The 24,251-nt window shown below is 37.7% G+C and overlaps 3 protein-coding genes and 1 pseudogene across 7 annotated transcripts in view; 1 reads left to right on the plus strand and 3 right to left on the minus strand.

The window, feature by feature from the left end:
- Positions 1-53: 53 nt before the first annotated feature.
- Positions 54-7,510, minus strand: LOC126747085 (putative nuclease HARBI1; annotated as a pseudogene).
- A 483-nt stretch (positions 7,511-7,993) lies between these two features.
- On the minus strand, positions 7,994-8,861 carry LOC126746791 (exosome complex component RRP40). Its single transcript, XM_050455187.1, has one exon. It carries the CDS (start codon positions 8,789-8,791, stop codon positions 8,096-8,098), a length of 696 nt encoding a protein of 231 aa, XP_050311144.1. The 5' UTR covers positions 8,792-8,861; the 3' UTR covers positions 7,994-8,095.
- Positions 8,862-9,314: 453 nt separating this feature from the next.
- On the plus strand, positions 9,315-11,743 carry LOC126746786 (probable serine hydrolase). 2 transcript variants are annotated; one of them, XM_050455181.1, is made up of 7 exons: positions 9,315-9,502; positions 9,583-9,690; positions 10,300-10,464; positions 10,520-10,690; positions 10,739-10,888; positions 11,026-11,190; positions 11,244-11,743. In XM_050455181.1, exons 1-7 carry the CDS (start codon positions 9,469-9,471, stop codon positions 11,312-11,314), a joined length of 864 nt encoding a protein of 287 aa, XP_050311138.1. In that variant the 5' UTR covers positions 9,315-9,468; the 3' UTR covers positions 11,315-11,743. The 2 variants fall into 2 exon arrangements, with proteins under 2 accessions (XP_050311138.1, XP_050311137.1); XM_050455180.1 differs by having other exon boundaries at positions 9,321-9,502; positions 11,026-11,195.
- A 3,659-nt stretch (positions 11,744-15,402) lies between these two features.
- Positions 15,403-24,251, minus strand: part of LOC126746772 (beta-1,4-galactosyltransferase galt-1) — a 29,198-nt gene continuing 20,349 nt past the window's right edge. For all 4 annotated transcript variants that reach the window (XM_050455128.1, XM_050455132.1, XM_050455131.1 and 1 more), the window contains exons 4-11: positions 22,195-22,326; positions 22,052-22,134; positions 21,825-21,999; positions 21,533-21,763; positions 16,175-16,482; positions 15,858-16,114; positions 15,693-15,804; positions 15,403-15,632 (exon numbers count right to left, since the gene is read on the minus strand). In XM_050455128.1, the coding sequence (XP_050311085.1) occupies positions 15,488-15,632; positions 15,693-15,804; positions 15,858-16,114; positions 16,175-16,482; positions 21,533-21,763; positions 21,825-21,999; positions 22,052-22,134; positions 22,195-22,326 (1,443 nt within the window). In that variant the 3' untranslated portion in view covers positions 15,403-15,487. The remainder of the gene's footprint in view (positions 15,633-15,692; positions 15,805-15,857; positions 16,115-16,174; positions 16,483-21,532; positions 21,764-21,824; positions 22,000-22,051; positions 22,135-22,194; positions 22,327-24,251) is intronic.

The raw sequence follows: 24,251 nt of genomic DNA on the forward strand, positions 1-24,251 counted from the left end.
TGTCGGATCCTCTAAGGATTTTAGCGTTGAGTATGGTCTAACGTTATTTATATGAAATATGGATTATAATCCTCCTAATATGCATGCTTATTAACTGAATCAATCAACATTATTGCAGGAATTTAATCTGCTTTGGAAAATTGTTATGCCAATATTCGTCTTCGATATAGAGGTCTAATGCAAAAATACTTTTAATGCTTCTATTCTTTATTTACAAAGAAGGACTTTTAACTTTAAGATTTTCCCAGAACAAACATTTTAAAAAGGTTCACCAATCTATAAAATGTACAATTTAATTTTGCTGGATAGTTGGCTTGTTTTCGTTGGCTGTAAAGGTATATAATGTGTTTTTATTTATTTATCAAAGGCCAGTGCAAACTACAAAAATAAATACATCATAACAGTGCAACAATTAATTAATTAAATTATCAGAAAAACTTAACAATATCAATAGATGTTTTCTTATACCTGTCTTAGGATTGTATATAATGAGACAAAGAAGGGAGTTACAGAATATTGATTACCCAGTCTGGTGCTTCTAGAGATAAATTTATTCAAGCCATAATTAGTACGATGAATTGGATAGTGAATACTAACGTTGCCTATTGCAGTCTCGATGAAACATGCAGATCAATTTTTTTAGGTGCTGACGCCCTACTATGAAGAGTTCTTCTTCGATAATGTATACGAACTATATTTATAGCAATTCAAGTATATGGAAATCTTCATATTTATCTAAAATGTGGGTAGGTTAAATCAATTTGAAGATGTTCATATGAATTCCATAGTCTGGGGACCAAATACAAGATCATAGTAGGGCACAGTAGAAGATTTTGAAAGAATTTATGTCCATAAATTTTTTTTGGTGCTTCTTCTAATAAATTGAAGCATCTGAAAGGCAACAGCATTATCCATATCAACATTAAATGGGAGGTTCTTATCTAGTGCAACACCAACATCTCTGTTAACAGAGACTCTTTCAAGACTGTATTGGTTAATCTTATAATTGAATTCTATACGACTTTTTTTTTCAATAGTATATCGTGGGCGTATAAGCAAAACCGTATAAGACCATAAAAGTGAGAAAAATGGAAAAAAAGATTTTAATTTGCCTGTAAAAGTTGTTTTTGAATATTTGATATTTTAAAGCTGTAGACATGATTTGTTAGCTTTTTTTTAATGATAATTTATCAGTAAAACACCTATATCGACTTACATTTTTTTTCTGATAAATTTATTTATTTTGTTGGACATAAGTGATTAATGGTAAATCATCGTCATCATCACTGCTGTCTGATTCGACCAAGTGTTCTGGTGCATTTGTGGATGTTGGCAAAGAATTGTACCATCCATGGAATTCGGCCGGAATTATATTGTTATGGCACAGTTTTAGAAGATCCTCTTTCTTCTTTTCAGTGATTGGCAGTTGCTTGCTGTATAATGGTTTTAAGACCTTCGAAAAAGTTGGGGTTTTCCCCCTTCCAAAAACATTAATATACTTATAAGGGTCAGAATGCGTGTATTTAAATTCAATTATGCCTGGCTTGTCTTTCGAGTGATGTAATGATTTGATTAGTAACCAATTAGCCACCCATACACCAACATTCATTCCGCAAGGAAAGACTAATCGCGAAGGAATGAATGCCAGTTAGTGAGATTTGAGATGATGGGCCGACGCTCAAAATTTTCCTATCGGCAAATCCCGCCGTCTTGAATTGATGACACTGGCGTTTTAGTTAGTGTGTTAATACTTGTCTTGACGGGTTTATTTTAGGTAATTTTGTTGTATCTTGGCGTGTCACCTCAAGTATTATTTTCATTTTGAATTGGTTTATCACATATTTATTTGTACGTACCTACTCGTATATAACTACTACTATGGAGGACGATAATACACAAAGCTCCATAGTTGATGTAAGTTGCGAAAAATACGACATCCGAAATACCCCCAAGAGTATTTTGAAGGAATTTATTGAAAAATACCGTGAACTACTCCAGTTGTGGCAAATCAAAAATAAAGAAATTTACAACAACAGGAATTTAAAGAATCATGCTTACGCCGAGTTACTTAAAATTTGGAAGAAGTTTGATACCGAAGCCGACCAAAAGACCGTAAAATAAAAAAAATCAGTCACTAAGAGGATCTTTCCGAAAGGAACTAAAAAAGGTAAGTACCTATTCGACTTTATTTTGTCTCGTTTTGTAATAAAAACTATTAAGTAGATATTCTGGGTAATTTTAAGGTAAGATCCTAATATAAATAATAACTCCAAAGTGGTACGTCAACATGTACAGGATGTCCTTTTTAATTGATACCACTATTGCTATTTCCGAAACGGTTAGAGCTGCGAGGTCGGTTAAATTGGTCGAAAAATGTATTTATTGATTTATTTATTAAATTCAAAATGTGCCATTTTTGGCCAAGTATGCACTTAATTATTAAAGAAATTGATATTAATGTCATTTTAAGGTTGAAAAGTCGGAGCGATCCGGCAAAGGAACTGAGGAAATCTACAAATCACATTTGTGGTACTTTAACTTAATGATGTTCCGAATAGACCAAGAATGACCAGCAGAGAGTATTGATAATATTACGTCCGTAACTCCAAATCTGACTGAAGTTGGTGAAAGTCAGGAAGCTAATCAAAAGGTAAATGAAGATACTGGGAGAATAGAAGATAATGAAGGAATAGAAGAAACAAACGAGGTAAATATGATATATATTATTAATAATAGGTACTCAATTTTAAAAGAATTCAAGCTCTACCCTTCTGATGCATTTGTTCTTGCCATGAGACGCTCCCATATCCATTAAAGAATTGAAGATATTCTTCCCGGCATTTTGTCCCATTCAGCAAATCTTTCCTACTTCGCGTTTTCTGCAATCCATGCAAATCCACGTTATCCTTACGCCATTCACCGTCTTGCCTGATAGCATGAGTAATTCTATTTAGCGTATCTACAATAGTCGAATTGAAGTACGACTTACTTCTACGACGTAATAAATTATGTAAGACGCATATCGCCATTATGACATACTTAGCTTTTTCTGGTTGTAATGAAATAGCAGTATGTAGCAACCTAAATCTGGACGTAATAATTCCGAAAACGTTTTCAATTACATTCCTAGCCCTTGCCAACCGATAATTGAAAATCCTTTTTTCCTTTGTAAGTTCGAATTGACTGAATGGTTTCAGGACGTGTTCGTGCAGAGCAAATGCTTCATTTCCCAAAAATACAAAATTCAGTTTTTTTTGTATTTCCGTCTTTACCTGGCAAATTTAGTTGATCCTTCATTAATTTCTCGTAGAAATTGGTGTATTACAAAATGCCACCGTCAGAGTTTCTCCCATTTTTACCTATATCTACATATATAAATTCATAGTCAGCGTTTACCAAAGCCATCAAAACTATGCTATAAAATTTTTTGTGGTTATAGTAAAAAGCGCCAGATTTTGATGGACATGTTATTCTAATATGCTTTCCATCGATTGAACCACCGCAATTAGGAAACTTCCAACGGGAGTCGAATCGTTGTCCAATCTGCTTCCATTCATGTCTAGTTTTCGGAAACTGAAAAAAAATTCGGCGTCACCCATCTGAATTTAATTTTTATAGAACATGGGACATTTGACATATTACCACATTTGGTATACTTTGTCTCATCCTCTATCGTCTTGACTTCAGCCACCTAATGCATTTACGATAGCTTTTGGGTCAGTTTTAAATTGGTAATTCATAACCACAGGTATTAGCAAATAATATGATAGACTCCGTCGTATTGCCTGTTATTTTCTCGAACACCGATATTTTCTGGTATTGTGGTAGGTAGGTTAAAGTATGTACCAGGCTCTTATTTATCCCTAATTAATTGATTTAGGACCGACACGGGGCCCTGGTAAACCCATTAGGTGGCCGGAGTCAAGTCGATGGAGAATAAGAAAAACTGTACCTATAGATTTTTTTACTTAAATTTTGTGTTCTAGACAGAAATTTGTCGGAACCTTAAATTAATAAGAACTAGTTAACTAAGAAATGTAATTGTAAGGTCCACAAAATTATCTGAAATAAGCAGTAAGGCAAAAGGCCGCAGTAAAGTTGTTTATATACATAATATAGACGATTTACATAAAGACATAAGTAAAGAATAGGAATTTGATTTTCTTTTTTTAAGGTGATGAACACACCATCAGTTGTCGAAAAAGGGAAAAGGAAATATGCTGAAGAAAACGGGCATGTTACTGGTAAGAAACAGAAAGTCAATGAAGAAAGAGAAAGACAAATATTCATTAAAAAATGTACAGAAGCCCTCACAGCCACACCAACTGAAAGTGAAGCGTTAGCTCAGTACATCGCTGCCAAATTATGTATGCCGAAACGCTGCTGACAAAAGTGCTGAATAGAGTTATAATGAATAAACTAGATGAATCTACAGATTTGACTAATGCTTCACGGACATATCACCCTTGCGAACGTTCATCTGTACAGTCCACAACATCTCAGTATTCATATACTATGATCAATTCTCCTTCATCGCCAGTAATACCATTCAGTCCAAATACCACAGAAACACAAAATGAAATTTTTAATGGTACCTCACAAATACAAACACTTTCTAATACTGCGGCTACCGCCACAGAAATGCAAGATTTCTTTTCCCCAAATTTAAAGGATTTCTATGTTAATGTTTCTAAGGAATTTATTGATTAAATAATGTAGACTTACACAAAAATGAAACATTATGAATAAAATGGATGTAGTTTTACTTACTTTTAGATACTCCTTATGTAGAACTTGGTAAATTGCTTTACATGTTTCCGGAATTATAGCGCCAAGAGACTGTGCAGAAATTTCAGTACTAAATTTTAGACATTCCTAGGTTCTTCCTGTAGCTAAAAATCTTAATGTTGCGACAAGTCGTTCTTCTGGTGGAATACTATTTTGCATTATGGTATCTTCTTTCTGAATGCATTTTAGTAATTCATCGAATGTTTCGGAGTCCATTCGTAAATAATTCTTAAAGTCCATGGGTTCATTTGTCTTCAACTCCCGCTTCACAACTTCACGCTGAAGTAGCCAAGATTTTGACCATTTCCTTCTTCTTTTTTTTTTTGAAGAGAAACTCACGCAATTATTGTTCTTTTAGTCTTCATTTTTAGTTTAGCACTAAGAAGAAAATCGAATAGCGACCCTTGCAACTCTTCGTTTCAGTAAAAGGATGGAATAGAACGATAAATTGTAAGGAAAGTGATATTTCTGACCACTAACTGACATTCATTCCAGCGAAATCGATTTTGCTTATAAAATTGAGGCGTCACAGTATTTTATGTTAGTGGACTATGAAGAGTTTATTATCCATGTCAAATATGAAATGATAGACTTGCGTGAAAGTTTGAGAGGAAAGATCGCCCAATAAGTTTTCCAATTAGTGGACGACTACAGTTTTATTTTCCATTCAGATTTATGAAAGGAAAGAATGTCAGTATTGAACACTCGTCTGTGGGTAGCTATTGACTGTGTTTCCTTCTGTATCTTTACTCTTATTTCAAAGTATTTTTACAGACAAAGCCTTTAGATCATAGAAGTCATTAAATTTTAATTCTTGGACATTGTATGGTTGACTTTTTTTGTTTTTATTTCTGTTTGATCTGGCGAGTCTAATAATATTAAGCCAATCTTGAATTGTGTAAACTGGTACATATTTCTTTGCATGTTCAATTGAGCTATGCACGGAGTCCACCTTCATGTAGGAACGCCCACTTTCCATAAAATTATGTTGAATAACTTGAATGTGCGTAACCTGCACTAAATAAAGCAGTAAAGCTGCAACATGCTGGTTGCCGTTCTGTCCTCCACATGTATCGGACCAGAGTGACACCCGATTTACATGCAGAGGCAGGTGTGTTAAGTATTCAAACAAACAAGTGCCTATTTCTGAACTTCCTCGTTTTCCGTTAATCTCAGTCCAGCAATAACGGTTGGCATCATTTGGAGGGGCCGAGTTATAAATAGTAAGGTTGAAAACACATAGTTTTCTTGAGTAGTACATGGGGCTTACGTCGGAGCAGGGTATTTGAAGGACTGACTGACTTTGTCCTTTTCTTTGGCAGAGTAGCAATCCCTTTTACGACTTTCATGTTTTTCAAATTTTCCAATATCGGTCTGACTCTCATCACCTGTCTTATGTTTTTCACAAGTTTGACAAAGGTCTTTTTTAGGGTGAAAAAAGGATAAATTAAATTCGGAACCAAAATACCTTTTATACGTTATGAACGATACAGCTTCTTTTTTTTCTGTTTTACATTTTTCCTCGTAAAGGTTGTACATCTTAGCTATTGATAATTTGCCGTCCAAGTATTCCTTTTCAGTTGACTTTCGGGAATAATGGGATGGTACGGTCGGAAAACTTTGAATGTGCCTTTCTACATCGGCAAGAAGTTCTGGCCTGGTTTTATTCATGGGTACCGATTTGCCACGTCTGTCTTCACCGTCTATGTCGGCCAGAAGAGCCTTTATAACAAAATGCATTTTTTACAACAAAAATGCCTGACAAACTCTTAGTTTGTTTTTATCTTTTGTAAAATAGTACTGTTTAGAAATACTTCTAGGAGCCTTATTTCCATTTCTCTGTCTTCTTCTCTCTGGAAAAGAGCTTGTGACATTTGCAAGAATAAAATCTTTTTGCCGTGTAAAATTATTCATTCTCCAATACCTTAAACACAAAGTTTGCCTTTCCTCTTCTAAAAATTTTGTCTGGCATTTAAAACGACACTTTTCACAGTTAATGGCTTGAGGTTTCTTGGCCGGCCGCTGTTTGTTGTTAGTCACATAATCAAGTCCCTCGCTTCTTCTTTTTTTCCACTTTTTAGGTTGACTTTCTTTCCATCTTTTAAGCTGTGTGTCATTTCCAAGCTCTACAAAAAAATAGAAGTAAGGCAATTAAGGCATTTTCTAATTTTTCTGTGACAACTAAAAATCTTACCGTCATTTGAATCATCTGTTTCATTAAAATCTGAATCTAGGATCGAGTCATCGCTATCTTCAATTAAGGCTAAATCGTCTTCATTGAAGGAATGCTGAGACACGTGATCAACAGACGGTTCTGATACATTTAAATTTCCCACCTCAGACCCTCTTTCAATTTCTATGTTTTTATCTAAAATTTAGAAAAAAACTTAAGTCCGTTAAGCTACTAGTACCACAAACAGAAAAAAAACTGAAGTCCCTACATAGTTTAAAACTAGCGAATAAAAATCTAATAAAAATGAAACAGGTAATAATTTCCTGTAACTGTAAAATGCATTTCAACTCTAAATATCTAAAATTTAAGAAGTTCTATGTACTTACCTTTCGGTGTAGCATCGCGCTGTTCCCCAACCCTTTCATAAAACCTGGACACATTAGAGCCTATTATTCTATTATAACTAATAGAGTTTTCATCACTACTACTTCTCTGGTTTAGTGTATTATTACACGCCATAAACACAAGTTTTTTCCCTCTGGAAGACATACTGACCAACCGCCACAAACAACAAAATAATGTAAACTGCCGGCAAATAAAATAACACAAGTACGCGTAAATATTTACTTAAATGGACTTACAGGTTTTTTCCTGTTTAAACTTGTCTCATGCTCCTAATAAAAATCGCTTAAGTGCACATACTGATTTTTTTTGTTCAAAATTAAAATATTTTGGACTTAGACTTAAATGATTGTTGACTTGATGAGAAATCATCGCGCGGACTTAGTGGTACGAAAAACTCAAGTTCGTCAAAAAGTGGATTTAAAGGGATTTGCTTGTACGACCACAATCTATAATTTATTCAAGGAGTTAACAAAATGTTCATAACTTGAAAATTTGTTTTTTATATTCTTCAGTTAATTTCATTCGATACCTATTTCAGCTTTTTCCAAAATGTTTTGATTTCTTCTGAAAGTTTGTGTTTTTTTGGAAAAACCATCACAAAATGCTCATAATTGAATACTTTTTGAATTACTTGAAAATTTGTCTGTATATATTAGCAAAAACTTTATAAAATTATAGTTAAAAAAAAAATTAAATTTGAAAAATACCCCGAACTCCTCATCCATAAATTTATTTTTGCTGTCTACAAGCCTCGATAATCCCCTTCTCGCTCTCAAACTCTGCCGCCTCGAAAGCCCTACACAACACCAGCACATCCCGAGCCTGATTGGCCTTAATCCACACCTTCCCATTAACGCCGATCACGATCTCATAAGGAAACTTCCTCGCGATCGTCCTCAAAAGTGGATTCTCCGGATTCAGTAGCGTTTGCACCAGCCGCTGCTTCACATGCACCAAGAACCCATCGTTGGACAACACACCGAGCCTTCCGGATTTCCCGTACTGATCCACACAAACCAGTTCGGGTTCCATTTCCTTATGGGCATTTAAAACCCTCGCGAACACCGTATCACCGACGTTCACGTCCGGTTTCATCTTTTTCGTGGCCCCCTCGAAGGCCAGCATGGACAAACTGGCCGGTTCGGCGCCCCCGACGTCCACCCTTAAGGTGTCTCCCGACTTTTTCGTTATTATGCCCACCACGTAGTCGCCTTTTTTCGGTATGTAGCGATTTCGTCTGCTTTCGATCCAGTAGGTGTTCGGGGGCCTAAAGACTAACGTGCCCGCTTGGGTGGCTATCAAAGTGTTTGGTTCCTCGTCGTTCCTGCGCAGTCCCGGACCGATTATTGTTTGTTTGTCTTTCGAATTGATGTCTTTTATTAGTTCGCCGGGTAAGTAATAGCCATTGTCTACGGTTTTAGGCATTTTTTCTTTGGTGTTTTATTGTGGTAAACAAAAAGATAACCTTAAAACTATTCGGCACCACATAACCTATTTGTTTAGATTTTGAGCAGTGTTGCCGTTGCTTCCTCTCTAAAAAATTAACAATAAAAGAATGTCAATATATGAGGGACATATCAAATTATTTATAATCTAAAGGATAAAAGGCACTATTGAAAAATACTATCTTTTCCCTTTTATGTGTCTCCAAAATAAAATATGTTCGCTTGAATTGGCAACCCTGCTATTGAAATGTTGAAGGCTCAAAAAGCAGCTGTCAAATTTAGATTGGGGCAGTGTTGCCGTTTCTTCTTATCAAGACAGAATTTAAATTGAAATTTCAACATGCCGATACCAGGTTACATTGTCAAACATCCAATAATTAATAAATTCAATAATAGGAATGCAAAAAATAATATTCGTTGCAATTTACACTTCCTTAAAAGAAATTTTGTTTGCCACAACTGGCAACGGTGTGACACGTCAAAATCAGCTGCTTAACCTCAAAATTGTCCTTGGGGTCCAAATTTCATAATAATAATTATTCAGAGAAAGGGGTTCAAAGGTCCCCCCATCATCGCCTCACCTTACAACTTTTACGCGGCGATAACACGGTTTATTTAAAATTAGAACCTGTATAATAGACACAGTACTACTGGATAATGGCCGAACCAGTTATGAATGGAAATCTTGCTGGTAAGTTTGTTTAAAAATTCTATTTTGCAATGCTTTAGAAATTTATTAAATTATGTTGCAATTAATTATGAATATTACAGTAAAACATGAGGGCGAGCTTAGTATACGCGAAAGCAAGTCATCTAAGGTTACTGGACTGGATGACTTTCAAGAAGTAACTATTCCAGTTCCTTGGGGACATATCGCAGGTACAAAATATAGCTTTCCCTTATCACAATGCTTACTTCATTCTAACTTGTATATTTGTTTATAAAATTTCATAAGATGTTTAATAATCGTTCCTTTACATTAGATAGAGTTTCACTAAGCACCTAGATAATATGTTTTTCAATCATTATAATTAAATACTACTAATGAGTGGAAATTATCCTACTAATTAAGTGGAATCTGTTTATCATGTCAGACTCTTGTGTTGTGATTGTATGTCCTGCTAGTGTAGACACTATTTGAATGTTCATGTATGTAATTACAAATGGAAAACACATACATGGACTTTATAGTAATGCTTTATCATTTTTATATAAAGCCCTCCTGCATACTCGGCATCAATTGTTCCACTTTAAACTTGTTTAAGTCGTGTAGGGCATTTTTGCAATTAATAATTTGCAATCTTCACATATATATATATATACAATAAATAGTAATGTCCTCTTTTGGCACCTTTTGTTCTTTGAAAACACTATTTGTTTAATGGTTTTCACTGTTTTCTTTTGGTCGTTGAGTTATAGAAACTAGTGCACTAAATAGGCTTTCACCTAAGTCACTGTTAACATTCACTTTAAAGATTACTGATGCAGGTAAATGGTGGGGCCCACAAAACACCCAACCGATAATAGCAATTCACGGTTGGCAAGACAACTGTGGAACCTTCGATAAGGTGGCCCCGCTATTGAAGGCTCGTGGGCACTCTGTGCTGTGTATCGACTTGCCTGGGCACGGATTTTCTTCACATTTGGCCGAAGGTGCTTATTTATTCCCTTTCACGATGAACATAGTTGATATATTAATCGTCTTTAGGGCATAAGTATTATATCTGGTGGGATGGGGTGCACTATCTACGAAGGATAGTGAAATATTTTAAATGGTCCGACATAATTGTGCTGGGCCATTCTTTGGGTGGGGGAATCGCCTTTCTGTATGCCGCGGTCTATCCTAAAGAAGTGAGGAAGTATATTAGTATTGATCTTGGTGAGTGTTGCGTGGAAATAGTCGGTTTGTTCTTAATGTGGTTTTTAGCCAGTCCATCAGTGAGAGACCTGAAAAAGAGCTGTGATGTCTTAGGTTACGCTATAGATAAGTTTTTAAGTTACGAGATGCTTACCCAGGACTCGGTTCCTTGTTACCCTTACAACGAGATGTTGGATATTTTAGTAGATGCCCATAAAGGTAATGTTGATTTTTTAGCCAATTAAACTTAAAAAAATATGCATATAACTTGTCCATTGTATAGCAACTATGCTATACTATACTACACTAGTTAATGGTGCTTATTAGTCGGTTTTTAGTATAAAAGTGGTTTTTAGGTTCGGTGACTCGCGAAGGCTGTGAAATTTTACTTAAAAGAGGCATGAAACCTGCCAAAGACAAAGAGGGACATTTCTACTTCACCAGAGACCCCAGGCTCAAGTTGTCCGCTTTGGGGTTCTTGACTTTGGAGCAAGTCATGGAGTTGGCTTCCCGAATAATTTGTGAGGTAGGTATCAAGTAGTAGTTCAAGGGTTATTAAACGGTTCATTTAAAGGTTATGAATATTCGAGCGAAAACGGGCCTAAAAACCGACGCGCCCCAAAACTACGACCTGGTTCTGGATAAAATCTCGGAATCGGCGAAAAAAGTGGAGAGACACGTGGTGGAGGGCACGCACCACCTACATTTGAACGACGGCAACTCGGTTGCCGGTGTTATACACGATTTTCTAATATCCTAAACGTGTATTTCACGTTTATCTTCAACGGCTAAAACATTATAATGTATAATACTAAAAGTATTGACACAAGTGATAAGTAGTTTAGGGGGGCACAAGCATCGTTTTTGTTATTTTATTATAAATACATTTATTGTAATTGTAAATTATTGACTTTTGTGTATGTTTTGGCTCATACACTTTAGGTGAAATCTATATTGTTGTAGTTACCGATTTTGTTGGATATTACGTTACACTTTCAGTAAATATCAATTTACAAAACACTATGTCATATGTTCAATTATTAAAAAGAAGAAGAAGAAAATCTATTGAATCTAGTTGGAATTTGGTTTTATTCATACGTTTAGTTATTATTAGATTTAGTTGTTAGACGTGGCACCGTTGGATCGGTTGTAAATGACGAGCAGTGACAACAGCCTTGATTTCTCTCTTAGATAAATTGTATAATTTAAAAAGTAAAAACGACTTACAACGACCATTCAAAAAAAACATTTTTTGGTGAAAAAATTCGATACGGGGGGGTATACCCGAAAAATGAAAAAACCCAAACTTTGAAGGTCGATATCTCGGCTTCTACTCCTCCGATCTGGAAAATTCCAACGGTTTTGTCTTAGTTTCGTCGTTCTGAATCCAACGAGACCATCCGCAAGGTCGTAGCTCTAATAGTAGCTGAGATATCGCATTTTTGATGCCCATTTTTGGCCTCAAAAACGACGTCGAAAAATGACTGTTTTCCGAATTTTCAAAGTGCTGTCATTCAGTTAGTTCTGCTCGAATCTCGTTATAACCCGGTGTTTTCGTAACGTAGGAGGTCTAAAGAAGACGCTGGTATACTTAGTTTGATTTCGAAAAAAAATCAATTTTTGGTGAAAAAATTCGATACGGGGGGGTATACCCGAAAAATGAAAAAACCCGAACTTTGAAGGTCGATATCTCGGCTTCTATGGGAGCTATCGGGAAAATTCCAACGGTTTTGTCTTAGTTTCGTCCTTCTGAATCCAACGAGACCACCCGCAAGGTCGTAGCTCTTATAGAAGCTGAGATATGGCATTTTTGATGCCCATTTTTGGCCTCAAAAACGGACGTCGAAAACGACTTTTTCAGGATTTTCAAAGTGCTCTCATTCCCTTAGTTCTGCTCGGATCCTGTTATAACCCGGTGTTTTCGTAATCTAGGTGACCCAAATAAGACGCTGGTATACTTAGTTTGATTTCGAAAAAAATCAATTTTTGGTGAAAAAATTCGATACGGGGGAGTATACCCGAAAAATGAAAAAACCCAAACTTTGAAGGTCGATATCTCGGCTTCTACTCCTCCGATCTGGAAAATTCCAACGGTTTTGTCTTAGTTTCGTCTTTCTGAATCCAACGAGACTATCCGCAAGGTCGTAGCTCTTCTAGAAGCTGAGATATGGCATTTTTGATGCCCATTTTTGGCCTCAAAAACGGACGTCGAAAACGACTTTTTCAGGATTTTCAAAGTGCTCTCATTCCTTTAGTTCTGCTCGGATCCTGTTATAACCCGGTGTTTTCGTAATCTAGGTGATCCAAATAAGACGCTGGTATACTTAGTTTGATTTCGAAAAAAATCAATTTTTGGTGAAAAAATTCGATACGGGGGGGTATACCCGAAAAATGAAAAAACCCGAACTTTGAAGGTCGATATCTCGGCTTCTATGGGAGCTATCTGGAAAATTCCAACGGTTTTGTCTTAGTTTCGTCATTCTGAATCCAACGAGGCCATCCGCAAGGTCGTAGCTCTTCTAGAAGCTGAGATATGGCATTTTTGATGCCCATTTTTGGCCTCAAAAACGGACGTCGAAAACCACTTTTTCAGGATTTTCAAAGTGCTCTCATTCCCTTAGTTCTGCTCGGATCCTGTTATAACCCGGTGTTTTCGTAATCTAGGTGATCCAAATAAGACGCTGGTATACTTAGTTTGATTTCGAAAAAAATCAATTTTTGGTGAAAAAATTCGATACGGGGGGGTATACCCGAAAAATGAAAAAACCCGAACTTTGAAGGTCGATATTTCGGCTTCTATGGGAGCTATCGGGATAATTCCAACGGTTTTGTTTTAGTTTCGTCGTTCTGAATCCAACGAGACCATCCGCAAGGTCGTAGCTCTTCTAGAAGCTGAGATATGGCATTTTTGATGCCCATTTTTGGCCTCAAAAACAGACGTCGAAAACGACTTTTTCAAGATTTTCAAAATGCTCTCATTCCCTTATTTCTGCTCGGATCCTGTTATAACCCGGTGTTTTCGTAATCTAGGTGACCCAAATAAGACGCTGGTATACTTAGTTTGATTTCGAAAAAAATCAATTTTTGGTGAAAAAATTCGATACGGGGGGGTATACCCGAAAAATGAAAAAACCCGAACTTTGAAGGTCGATATTTCGGCTTCTATGGGAGCTATCGGGATAATTCCAACGGTTTTGTTTTAGTTTCGTCGTTCTGAATCCAACGAGACCATCCGCAAGGTCGTAGCTCTTCTAGAAGCTGAGATATGGCATTTTTGATGCCCATTTTTGGCCTCAAAAACAGACGTCGAAAACGACTTTTTCAAGATTTTCAAAATGCTCTCATTCCCTTATTTCTGCTCGGATCCTGTTATAACCCGGTGTTTTCGTAATCTAGGTGACCCAAATAAGACGCTGGTATACTTAGTTTAATTTCGAAAAAAATCAATTTTTCTGAAAAAAATCGATACGGGGGGTATACCCGAAAAACGAAAAAACCCAAACTTTGGAGGTCGATATCTCGGCTTCTATGGGTCCTATCTGGAAAATTCCAATGGTTTTGTCTTAGTTTCGTCTTTTTGAATCCAACGAGACCATCCGCAAGGTCGTAGCTCTTCTAATAGCTGAGATATGGCATTTTTGATGCCTTTTTTGGCCTCAAAAACGGACGTCGAAAACGACTTTTTCAGGATTTTCAAAGTGCTCTCATTCCCTTAGTTCTGCTCGGATCCTGTTATAACCCGGTGTTTTCGTAATCTAGGTGACCCAAATAAGACGCTGGTATACTTAGTTTGATTTCGAAAAAAATCAATTTTTGGTGAAAAAAATCGATACGGGGGGGTATACCCGAAAAATGAAAAAACCCAAACTTTGAAGGTCGATATCTCGGCTTCTATGGCAGCTATCGGGAAAATTCCAACGGTTTTGTCTTAGCTTCGTCTTTCTGAATCCAACGAGACCCTTTGCAAGGTCGTAGCTCTTATAGTAGCTGAGATATGGCATTTTTGATGCCCATTTTTGGCCTCAAAAACGGACGTCGAAAACGACTTTTTCAGGAATTTCAAAGTGCTCTCATTCCCTTAGTTCTGCTCGGATCCTGTTATAACCCGGTGTTTTCGTAATCTAGGTGACCCAATTAAGACGCTGGTATACTTAGTTTGATTTCGAAAAAAATCAATTTTTGGTGAAAAAAATCGATACGGGGGGGTATACCCGAAAAATGAAAAAACCCAAACTTTGGAGGTCGATATCTCGGCTTCTATGGGTCCTATCGGGAAAATTCCAACGGTTTTGTCTTAGTTTCGTCATTCTGAATCCAACGAGAGCATCCGAAAGGTTGTAGCTCTAATAGTCGCTGAGATATCGCATTTTTGATGCCCATTTTTGGCCTCAAAAACGACGTCGAAAAATGACTTTTTCCGAATTTTCAAAGTGCTGTCATTCGGTTAGTTCTGCTCGAATCTCGTTATAACCCGGTATTTTCGTAATGTAGGTGGTCTAAAGAAGACGCTAGTATAGTTAGTTCGATTTCGAAAAAAAAAAATTTCGGTGAAAAAATCGATACGGGGGGGTATATCCGAAAAATGAAAAATCCCAAACTTTGGAGGTCGATATTGTCTTAGTAACAGTTTTATCGTGACACTGCAATTCCTCACCTCAACACTACACACATCTCTAGTATATAAGTCTGTAGAATAATTGTAAGATTTGTGGGTAAAAAAAAAGCCAACGGGATTTCGATTAATATACAATGATATATTATTACTAAAAGTATTTACAACTAATTAGTCCTATTACGGCTAAAATCACATTTTCTTCATTATTTCCTTTGAGCACCGGTTTTAAGCATCTGCAGAATTTTGTGGAACATCTTGGTTGGGGCTTCCTTGGGCTTCGATAGGCCGCACTTTTGCTTCAGCTGCTCGTACCGCCTCCTTACCGCCTTCGTAAGACCTTCCAAATATCTGAAGAAGTTTCATCGGTAGATTTGATCAGTACAATTTTATAATTCGAGCATTGGTTACCTGTAAGCGGTTTGATCGACAACCGATGCGGTTTTAATGCAATCATTTCCACCAAACTCACATATCCTGTAGTGGTGTAGTATTGCTGCGTCTGCCGGTACATTTAAAGTGCCTAAATGAATATGTCATGGGTTTTTGTATGACATGATAATTTTGTATGTTTACCGTGTCCGGGTATGAATTCCCAAACAAAGTGATTGCCCGCCTCCACGACCAACTCGGGTCGACAAATGTACTTGGAGCGCTGCTTATGCGGGTGCAATTTAGTTTTCCTTCGGGTTTTCCTCATCGTGATTAAGTTCGAGGAGATCACGTCATCGAAATCGCTCACTCGACCGTCGTCGTCCCATTGCAAGTAAAAAAAGGCATTTTGGAACGAGTACGAGCCGGTGCTTCTCGTGTTCAATCGATGGTTCAGATAACTAAAAGAAGCCTCTCTTAATTAATATTTCTTAATAACGTTGGGCTCGGATTTAACTTACTCGATAAGTTGCGGTAAAGTTTCATTATAATTCGGAATAATGTACTCGTCCAAGTCGATCAATAGGGCGTGCGAATAGTGGTACATCGACCTGTACAGGCAGTCGTTGAGGGCGGCGAACAGCCCCTCGGTACGAATTTCCCGCTGGGAGACCATTTGCAGTTTCCACGGTAACAGGGTGACGATTCCTCGGCGCCGATAGTCGTCCAGGACGCAAGACACTTGCGGACCGATGGTGTGGTTGTAAAAAGTCAGATGGTCCACGCCCATCAGGCGATTCAGTTCGATAAATTCCATTATTTGCAGTTCCTTAATGGAAGGAAAAGATATGAGTTAAGTTACGTACCTTTTTTTACTTTATATATTATACCGGGTGGTGCCGAGTAAGTTTCAAGGGGGTCAATTATTGGCTACTAAGACGCTGGTATACTTAGTTTGATTTCGAAAAAAATCAATTTTTGGTGAAAAAATTCGATACGGGGGGGTATACCCGAAAAATGAAAAAACCCAAACTTTGAAGGTCGATATCTCGGCTTCTATGGGTCCTATCTGGAAAATTCCAACGGTTTTGTCTTAGTTTCGTCGTTCTGAATCCAACGAGACCATCCGCAAGGTCGTAGCTCTTCTAGAAGCTGAGATGTGGCATTTTTGATGCCCATTTTTGGCCTCAAAAACGGACGTCGAAAACGACTTTTTCAGGATTTTCAAAGTGCTCTCATTCCTTTATTTCTGCTCGGATCCTGTTATAACCCGGTGTTTTCGTAATCTAGGTGACCCAAATAATACGCTGGTATACTTAGTTTGATTTCGAAAAAAATCAATTTTTGGTGAAAAAATCGATACGGGGGGGTATACCCGAAAAATGAAAAAACCCAAACTTTGAAGGTCGATATCTCGGCTTCTATGGGTCCTATCGGGAAAATTCCAACGGCTATGTCTTAGTTTCGTCATCCTGAATCCAACGAGACCATCCGCAAGGTCGTAGCTCTTATAGCAGCTGAGATATGGCATTTTTGATGCCCATTTTTGGCCTCAAAAACAGACGTCGAAAACGACTTTTTCAAGATTTTCAAAGTGCTCTCATTCCCTTATTTCTGCTCGGATCCTGTTATAACCCGGTGTTTTCGTAATCTAGGTGACCCAATTAAGACGCTGGTATACTTAGTTTGATTTCGAAAAAAATCAATTTTTGGTGAAAAAATTCGATACGGGGGGGTATACCCGAAAAATGAAAAAACCCAAATTTTGAAGGTCGATATCTCGGCTTCTATGGGAGCTATCGGGATAATTCCAACGGCTGTGTCTTAGTTTCGTCATCCTGAATCCAACGAGACCATCCGCAAGGTCGTAGCTCTTCTAGAAGCTGAGATATGGCATTTTTGTAGCCCATTTTTGGCCTCAAAAACTGACGTCGAAAACGACTTTTTCAGGATTTTCAATGTGCTCTCATTCCCTTAGTTCTGCTCGGATCCTGTTATAACCCGGTGTTTTCGTAATCTAGGTGACCCAAATAAGACGCTGGTATACTTAGTTTGATTTCGAAAAAAATCAATTTTTGGTGAAAAAAATCGATACGGGGGGGTATACCCGAAAAATGAAAAAACCCAAACTTTGAAGGTCGATATCTCGGCTTCTATGGGTCCTATCGGGAAAATTCCAACGGCTATGTCTTAGTTTCGTCATCCTGAATCCAACGAGACCATCCGCAAGGTCGTAGCTCTTATAGCAGCTGAGATATGGCATTTTTGATGCCCATTTTTGGCCTCAAAAACAGACGTCGAAAACGACTTTTTCAAGATTTTCAAAGTGCTCTCATTCCCTTATTTCTGCTCGGATCCTGTTATAACCCGGTGTTTTCGTAATCTAGGTGACCCAATTAAGACGCTGGTATACTTAGTTTGATTTCGAAAAAAATCAATTTTTGGTGAAAAAATTCGATACGGGGGGGTATACTCGAAAAATGAAAAAACCCAAATTTTGAAGGTCGATATCTCGGCTTCTATGGGAGCTATCGGGATAATTCCAACGGCTATGTCTTAGTTTCGTCATCCTGAATCCAACGAGACCATCCGCAAGGTCGTAGCTCTTATAGCAGCTGAGATATGGCATTTTTGATGCCCATTTTTGGCCTCAAAAACAGACGTCGAAAACGACTTTTTCAAGATTTTCAAAGTGCTCTCATTCCCTTATTTCTGCTCGGATCCTGTTATAACCCGGTGTTTTCGTAATCTAGGTGATCCAAATAATACGCTGGTATACTTAGTTTGATTTCATAAAAAATCAATTTTTGGTGAAAAAATTCGATACGGGGGGGTATACCCGAAAAATGAAAAAACCCAAACTTTGAAGGTCGATATCTCGGCTTCTATGGGAGCTATCGGGAAAATTTCAACGGTTTTGTCTTAGTTTCGTCATTCTGAATCCAACGAGACCATCCGCAAGGTCGTAGCTCTTCTAGAAGCTGAGATATGGCATTTTTGATGCCCATTTTTGGCCTCAAAAACGGACGTCGAAAACGACTTTTTCAGGATTTTCAAAGTGCTCTCATTCCCTTAGTTCTGCTCGGATCCTGTTATAACCCGGTGTTTTCGTAATCTAGGTGACCCAATTAAGACGCTGGTATACTTAGTTTGATTTCGAAAAAAATCAATTTTTGGTGAAAAAAATCGATACGGGGGGGTATACCCGAAAAATTGAAAAACCCAAACTTTGGAGGTCGATATCTCGGCTTCTATGGGAGCTATCGGGAAAATTCCAACGGTTTTGTCTTAGTTTCGTCATTCTGAATCCAACGAGACCATCTGCAAGGTCGTAGCTCTTCTAGAAGCTGAGATATGGCATTTTTGATGCCCATTTTTGGCCTCAAAATCGGACGTCGAAAACGACTTTTTCAGGATTTTCAAAGTGCTCTCATTCCCTTAGTTCTGCTCAGATCCTGTCATAACCCGGTGTTTTCGTAATCTAGGTGACCCAAATAAGTCGCTGGTATACTTAGTTTGATTTCGAAAAAAATCAATTTTTGGTGAAAAAATTCGATACGGGGGGGTATACCCGAAAAACGAAAAAACCCAAACTTTGGAGGTCGATATCTCGGCTTCTGCTCGTCCGATCTGGAAAATTCCAACGGTTTTGTCTTAGTTTCGTCTTTCTGAATCCAACGAGACCATCCGCAAGGTCGTAGCTCTTCTAATAGCTGAGATATGGCATTTTTGATGCCCATTTTTGGCCTCAAAATCGGACGTCGAAAACGACTTTTTCAGGATTTTCAAAGTGCTCTCATTCCCTTATTTCTGCTCGGATCCTGTTATAACCCGGTGTTTTCGTAATCTAGGTGATCCAAATAAGACGCTGGTATACTTAGTTTGATTTCGAAAAAAATCAATTTTTGGTGAAAAAATTCGATACGGGGGGGTATACCCGAAAAACGAAAAAACCCAAACTTTGAAGGTCGATATCTCGGCTTCTATGGGAGCTATCGGGAAAATTCCAACGGTTTTGTCTTAGTTTCGTCTTTCTGAATCCAACGAGACCATCCGCAAGGTCGTAGCTCTTCTAGAAGCTGAGATATGGCATTTTTGATGCCCATTTTTGGCCTCAAAAACGGACGTCGAAAACGACTTTTTCAGGATTTTCAAAGTGCTCTCATTCCCTTATTTCTGCTCGGATCCTGTTGTAACCCGGTGTTTTCGTAATCTAGGTGATCCAAATAATACGCTGGTATACTTAGTTTGATTTCGAAAAAAATCAATTTTTGGTGAAAAAATTCGATACGGGGGGGTATACCCGAAAAATGAAAAAACCCGAACTTTGAAGCTCCATATCTCAGCTTCTATGGGAGCTATCGGGAAAATTCTAACGGTTTTGTCTTAGTTTCGTCGTTCTGAATCCAACGAGACCATCCGCAAGGTCGTAGCTCTTCTAGAAGCTGAGATATGGCATTTTTGTAGCCCATTTTTGGCCTCAAAAACTGACGTCGAAAACGACTTTTTCAGGATTTTCAATGTGCTCTCATTCCCTTAGTTCTGCTCGGATCCTGTTATAACCCGGTGTTTTCGTAATCTAGGTGACCCAAATAAGACGCTGGTATACTTAGTTTGATTTCGAAAAAAATCAATTTTTGGTGAAAAAAATCGATACGGGGGGGTATACCCGAAAAATGAAAAAACCCAAACTTTGATGGTCGATATCTCGGCTTCTACTCGTCCGATCTGGAAAATTCCAACGGTTTTGTCTTAGTTTCGTCTTTCTGAATCCAACGAGACCATCCGCAAAGTCGTAGCTCTTCTAATAGCTGAGATATGGCATTTTTGATGCCCATTTTTGGCCTCAAAAACTGACGTCGAAAACGACTTTTTCCGAATTTTCAAAGTGCTCTTATTCCCTTATTTCTGCTCGGATCCTGTTATAACCCGGTGTTTTCGTAATCTAGGTGATCCAAATAATACTCTGGTATACTTAGTTTGATTTCGACAAAAATCAATTTTTGGTGAAAAAAATCGATACGGGGGGGTATACCCGAAAAACGAAAAAACCCAAACTTTGGAGGTCGATATCTCGGCTTCTATGGGTCCTATCTGGAAAATTCCAACGGTTTTGTCTTAGTTTCGTCTTTCTGAATCCAACGAGACCATCCGCAAAGTCGTAGCTCTTCTAATAGCTGAGATATGGCATTTTTGATGCCCATTTTTGGCCTCAAAAACTGACGTCGAAAACGACTTTTTCCGAATTTTCAAAGTGCTCTTATTCCCTTATTTCTGCTCGGATCCTGTTATAACCCGGTGTTTTCGTAATCTAGGTGATCCAAATAATACTCTGGTATACTTAGTTTGATTTCGACAAAAATCAATTTTTGGTGAAAAAAATCGATACGGGGGGGTATACCCGAAAAACGAAAAAACCCAAACTTTGGAGGTCGATATCTCGGCTTCTATGGGTCCTATCTGGAAAATTCCAACGGTTTTGTCTTAGTTTCGTCTTTCTGAATCCAACGAGACCATCCGCAAAGTCGTAGCTCTTCTAATAGCTGAGATATGGCATTTTTGATGCCCATTTTTGGCCTCAAAAACGGACGTCGAAAACGACTTTTTCCATTATTTACAGTTCCTTAATAGATGGAAAAGATATGAGTTAAGTTAGGTACCTTTTTTTACTTTATATATTATACCGGGTGGTGCCGAGTAAGTTTTAAGGGGGTCAATTATTGGCTTCTAATACATACACTTCATGCATTTGTACTTGTACTAACTATATAATAACTATATACTAACTCATAACTGGGTATTTGTAATGTGTTGGAACTAAAGCTTATTATTATTGTTTTAACCAAATATTCAATCAAACTCCTGCTTTCCTTAATTACCTTATTATAATTGAAATGAAGCGGCTTCACGCATACGGCGAACTTATCGATCGCCCCCGGTAATTTCACATTATTGGATACGTTGAAATTGTTGATAACGGAGAGCACGTTGGAGGGCGGGTCTTTTAATCGGGCCACGACGCTCACGGCAGTAGGGATCGTCAGGTTTGCTTTCAGGGGGCACATGACGAAACACGCGCTATAGCGTAGATTCCAATTTTCCCTTATCACCTTTAAAAAAAACCAATTACGGGGGCATGTCGAAAACTATATTTATTTAGTCGTAACGGACCTTCAGTTTGGCGGGTACGGCTTTCGATATGTTGGCGGTCGCGTTGTCCGCGTGTTTGTACCAGAAACGGCACCAGACCCTTTCGGGGCCCCTCGTTTTTGTCGCCGCGATTATCCTCACGTTTCGCTGGTTCCTTCTTTGGTCGTAATAAGCCGAAAATACGTAAAATTTATATCTGAAATAGAAGAAAAAAAGTCTAATAATGTTTTTTTTTGTGACCTTAGTACCTTGTGCCCAGGACGTTTTGCCATGACCCGTTTGATATGGATAGGTTCTCTGGATATGGAGGCAGCAGGCCTTCGTTCATGAACTAGATAACATTCAAGTTGTATTAAAAGGATGTTAGAGGAAATGAGGCTTTGTAGCTTACTTTGGACACGAACTGATGGCCGAAATTCGACACGGCCAGCTCGTGCGTTTGAGGTCTGCCCAGTAAAATGTCACTTATGTCCGGATTATCCATCATCACTTGGCCGACGCGGATCGATATGTAATCGTCTGCCTATAAAAGAAGAGAAATTATTCACTAACAATTTGAGGTTATGCGACGCCATATTTGAACCGATATGCGAGCGGCCATATTGATTTTTTACGTCAGTGTCCCGTTGACAGTTGGTTATTCAAATAATAAATGTTTTATTTGGACTTTGGGTCTAATGAGTTTCTGAACAGTAACATAAAAAATTTACTTTTCGCGAAGAAGCGAGCTTCCGACCAATCACAAGCTAGATTGCTTTTAAGAGTGAACAAGTTATGGAGGTATGAGGCTATGACAGTTGACGTGACACTTGACAGTTGACACACAGACGCTTAAAATGGCGGTTGAAAACAGGAAGGATGACAACAACACAAAAACGTGTCTCTTGGTCAAGTTTCTTATACTATGTAACTTGTGCGTTCTAGCCATAGAAATAGAGAAAGGGAGGACCCTGGACTTAATAAATGTACCTGGACTGCTAATGATACCCAAAAATGACCACTGCCTGGTGGCCGCCATTTTTATAATAGTGGTTATGTCTTTTCGATGTTAGTCACTCAGTGTTGCCAACAAAAAATGTTGACCTGTTACGAACTAAATTAATTTTTTTATTGACTCTGTTGTTAAACCATCATTGGGATTCTAAAGTGACGACTCGATATGACCGATTTTCAATAACATATAGCTTAAGTGCATGCATCTATCCCAAGTTAATTGACACTTTGTCTCATTTTAGGTGAGGATTACTTTGGTTCATAAATTTTTAACTAAGTGTAACTTTCTATGTTGTATTTGTAAACATAACCTCTCCATGAATTGTTTTATTTCCCTACAGTTGGCACCTACTGAAATTTGTCAGGGTGACCAACATCGAAAGGACACAATCAGGCAAGATGGCGGCCATTTTCATTGAATTGACAGTCCGCGAATATTTATTAAGTTCGTCATGGCATTTTCATTTACATTAACCTATGTCCAATTAATTACGGGCCACCCTGTATATACAGTGCTTTTCTTTAATGACACCCCCTCTTTATTTTTTGAACATATCAATTACAAAAATTGAATGAATGCCACATTGACAGATGAAATTTTCAAGATGGCTACTGGGCGCCATTTTGGAAAAAAAATTAAATGAAAAGGGTGAATTTAAATTCAATATATGGTGGTACATTTATAATAATTACCCGAATACATTCACATTTAACTTGAAATATATGGAATAAATACATTGAGTTCAATTGAGAAGATGCTGGTAATGGTTGCCTTGAACTTCTTCATACAAGAACAGTCGAACATTTTCAAATACACTAACATTCGTTATTGTCTGTCGTAAATCCAATACTGAAGCAGGTTTAGTTTCGTACACCTATTGCTTCAAATAGCCGTCGAGGACAAGCGGAATGGCCAGCTCGCTCGCCAGATTTGACACCTCTTGACTTTTTTTTTTATGATGGGGCTATTTGAATCAAAAGGTGTACGAAACTGATCCTGCTTCAGTATTGGATTTACGACAGAAAATAACGAATGTTAGTGTATTTGAAAATGTTCTTGGGTCAAGTTCAAGGCAACTATTTCCAGCTGAATTGAACTCAATGTATTTATTCGATATATCAAGGTAAATGTGTATGTATTCCGAAAATTATTAAATGTATCACCAAGAATTGAATTTATATTCTAGGGTTACAAAGTACTCGCCAGGAGCTTCAAAATGATGTGCCACAAGATCACCCTTCCCATTTAATTTTTTTCCAAGATGGCGCCCAGCAGCCTTGTTGACATTTTCATCTGTCAATTTTGCCTTAAAAGATAGCATTACCTCAAGTTTCAATGCTTTGAACTGACCCGTTCAAAAAATAAAGAGGGGGGGGCACTGTATAATATTTTTCTTTTATTAACTACATAAAAATGCTATTTGCTTATAACAGTTTTTCCTCATTTCCTGGAAA

This window comes from Anthonomus grandis, chromosome 18 (assembly GCF_022605725.1).
Source record: "Anthonomus grandis grandis chromosome 18, icAntGran1.3, whole genome shotgun sequence".
Lineage (NCBI taxonomy): Eukaryota > Metazoa > Arthropoda > Insecta > Coleoptera > Curculionidae > Anthonomus > Anthonomus grandis.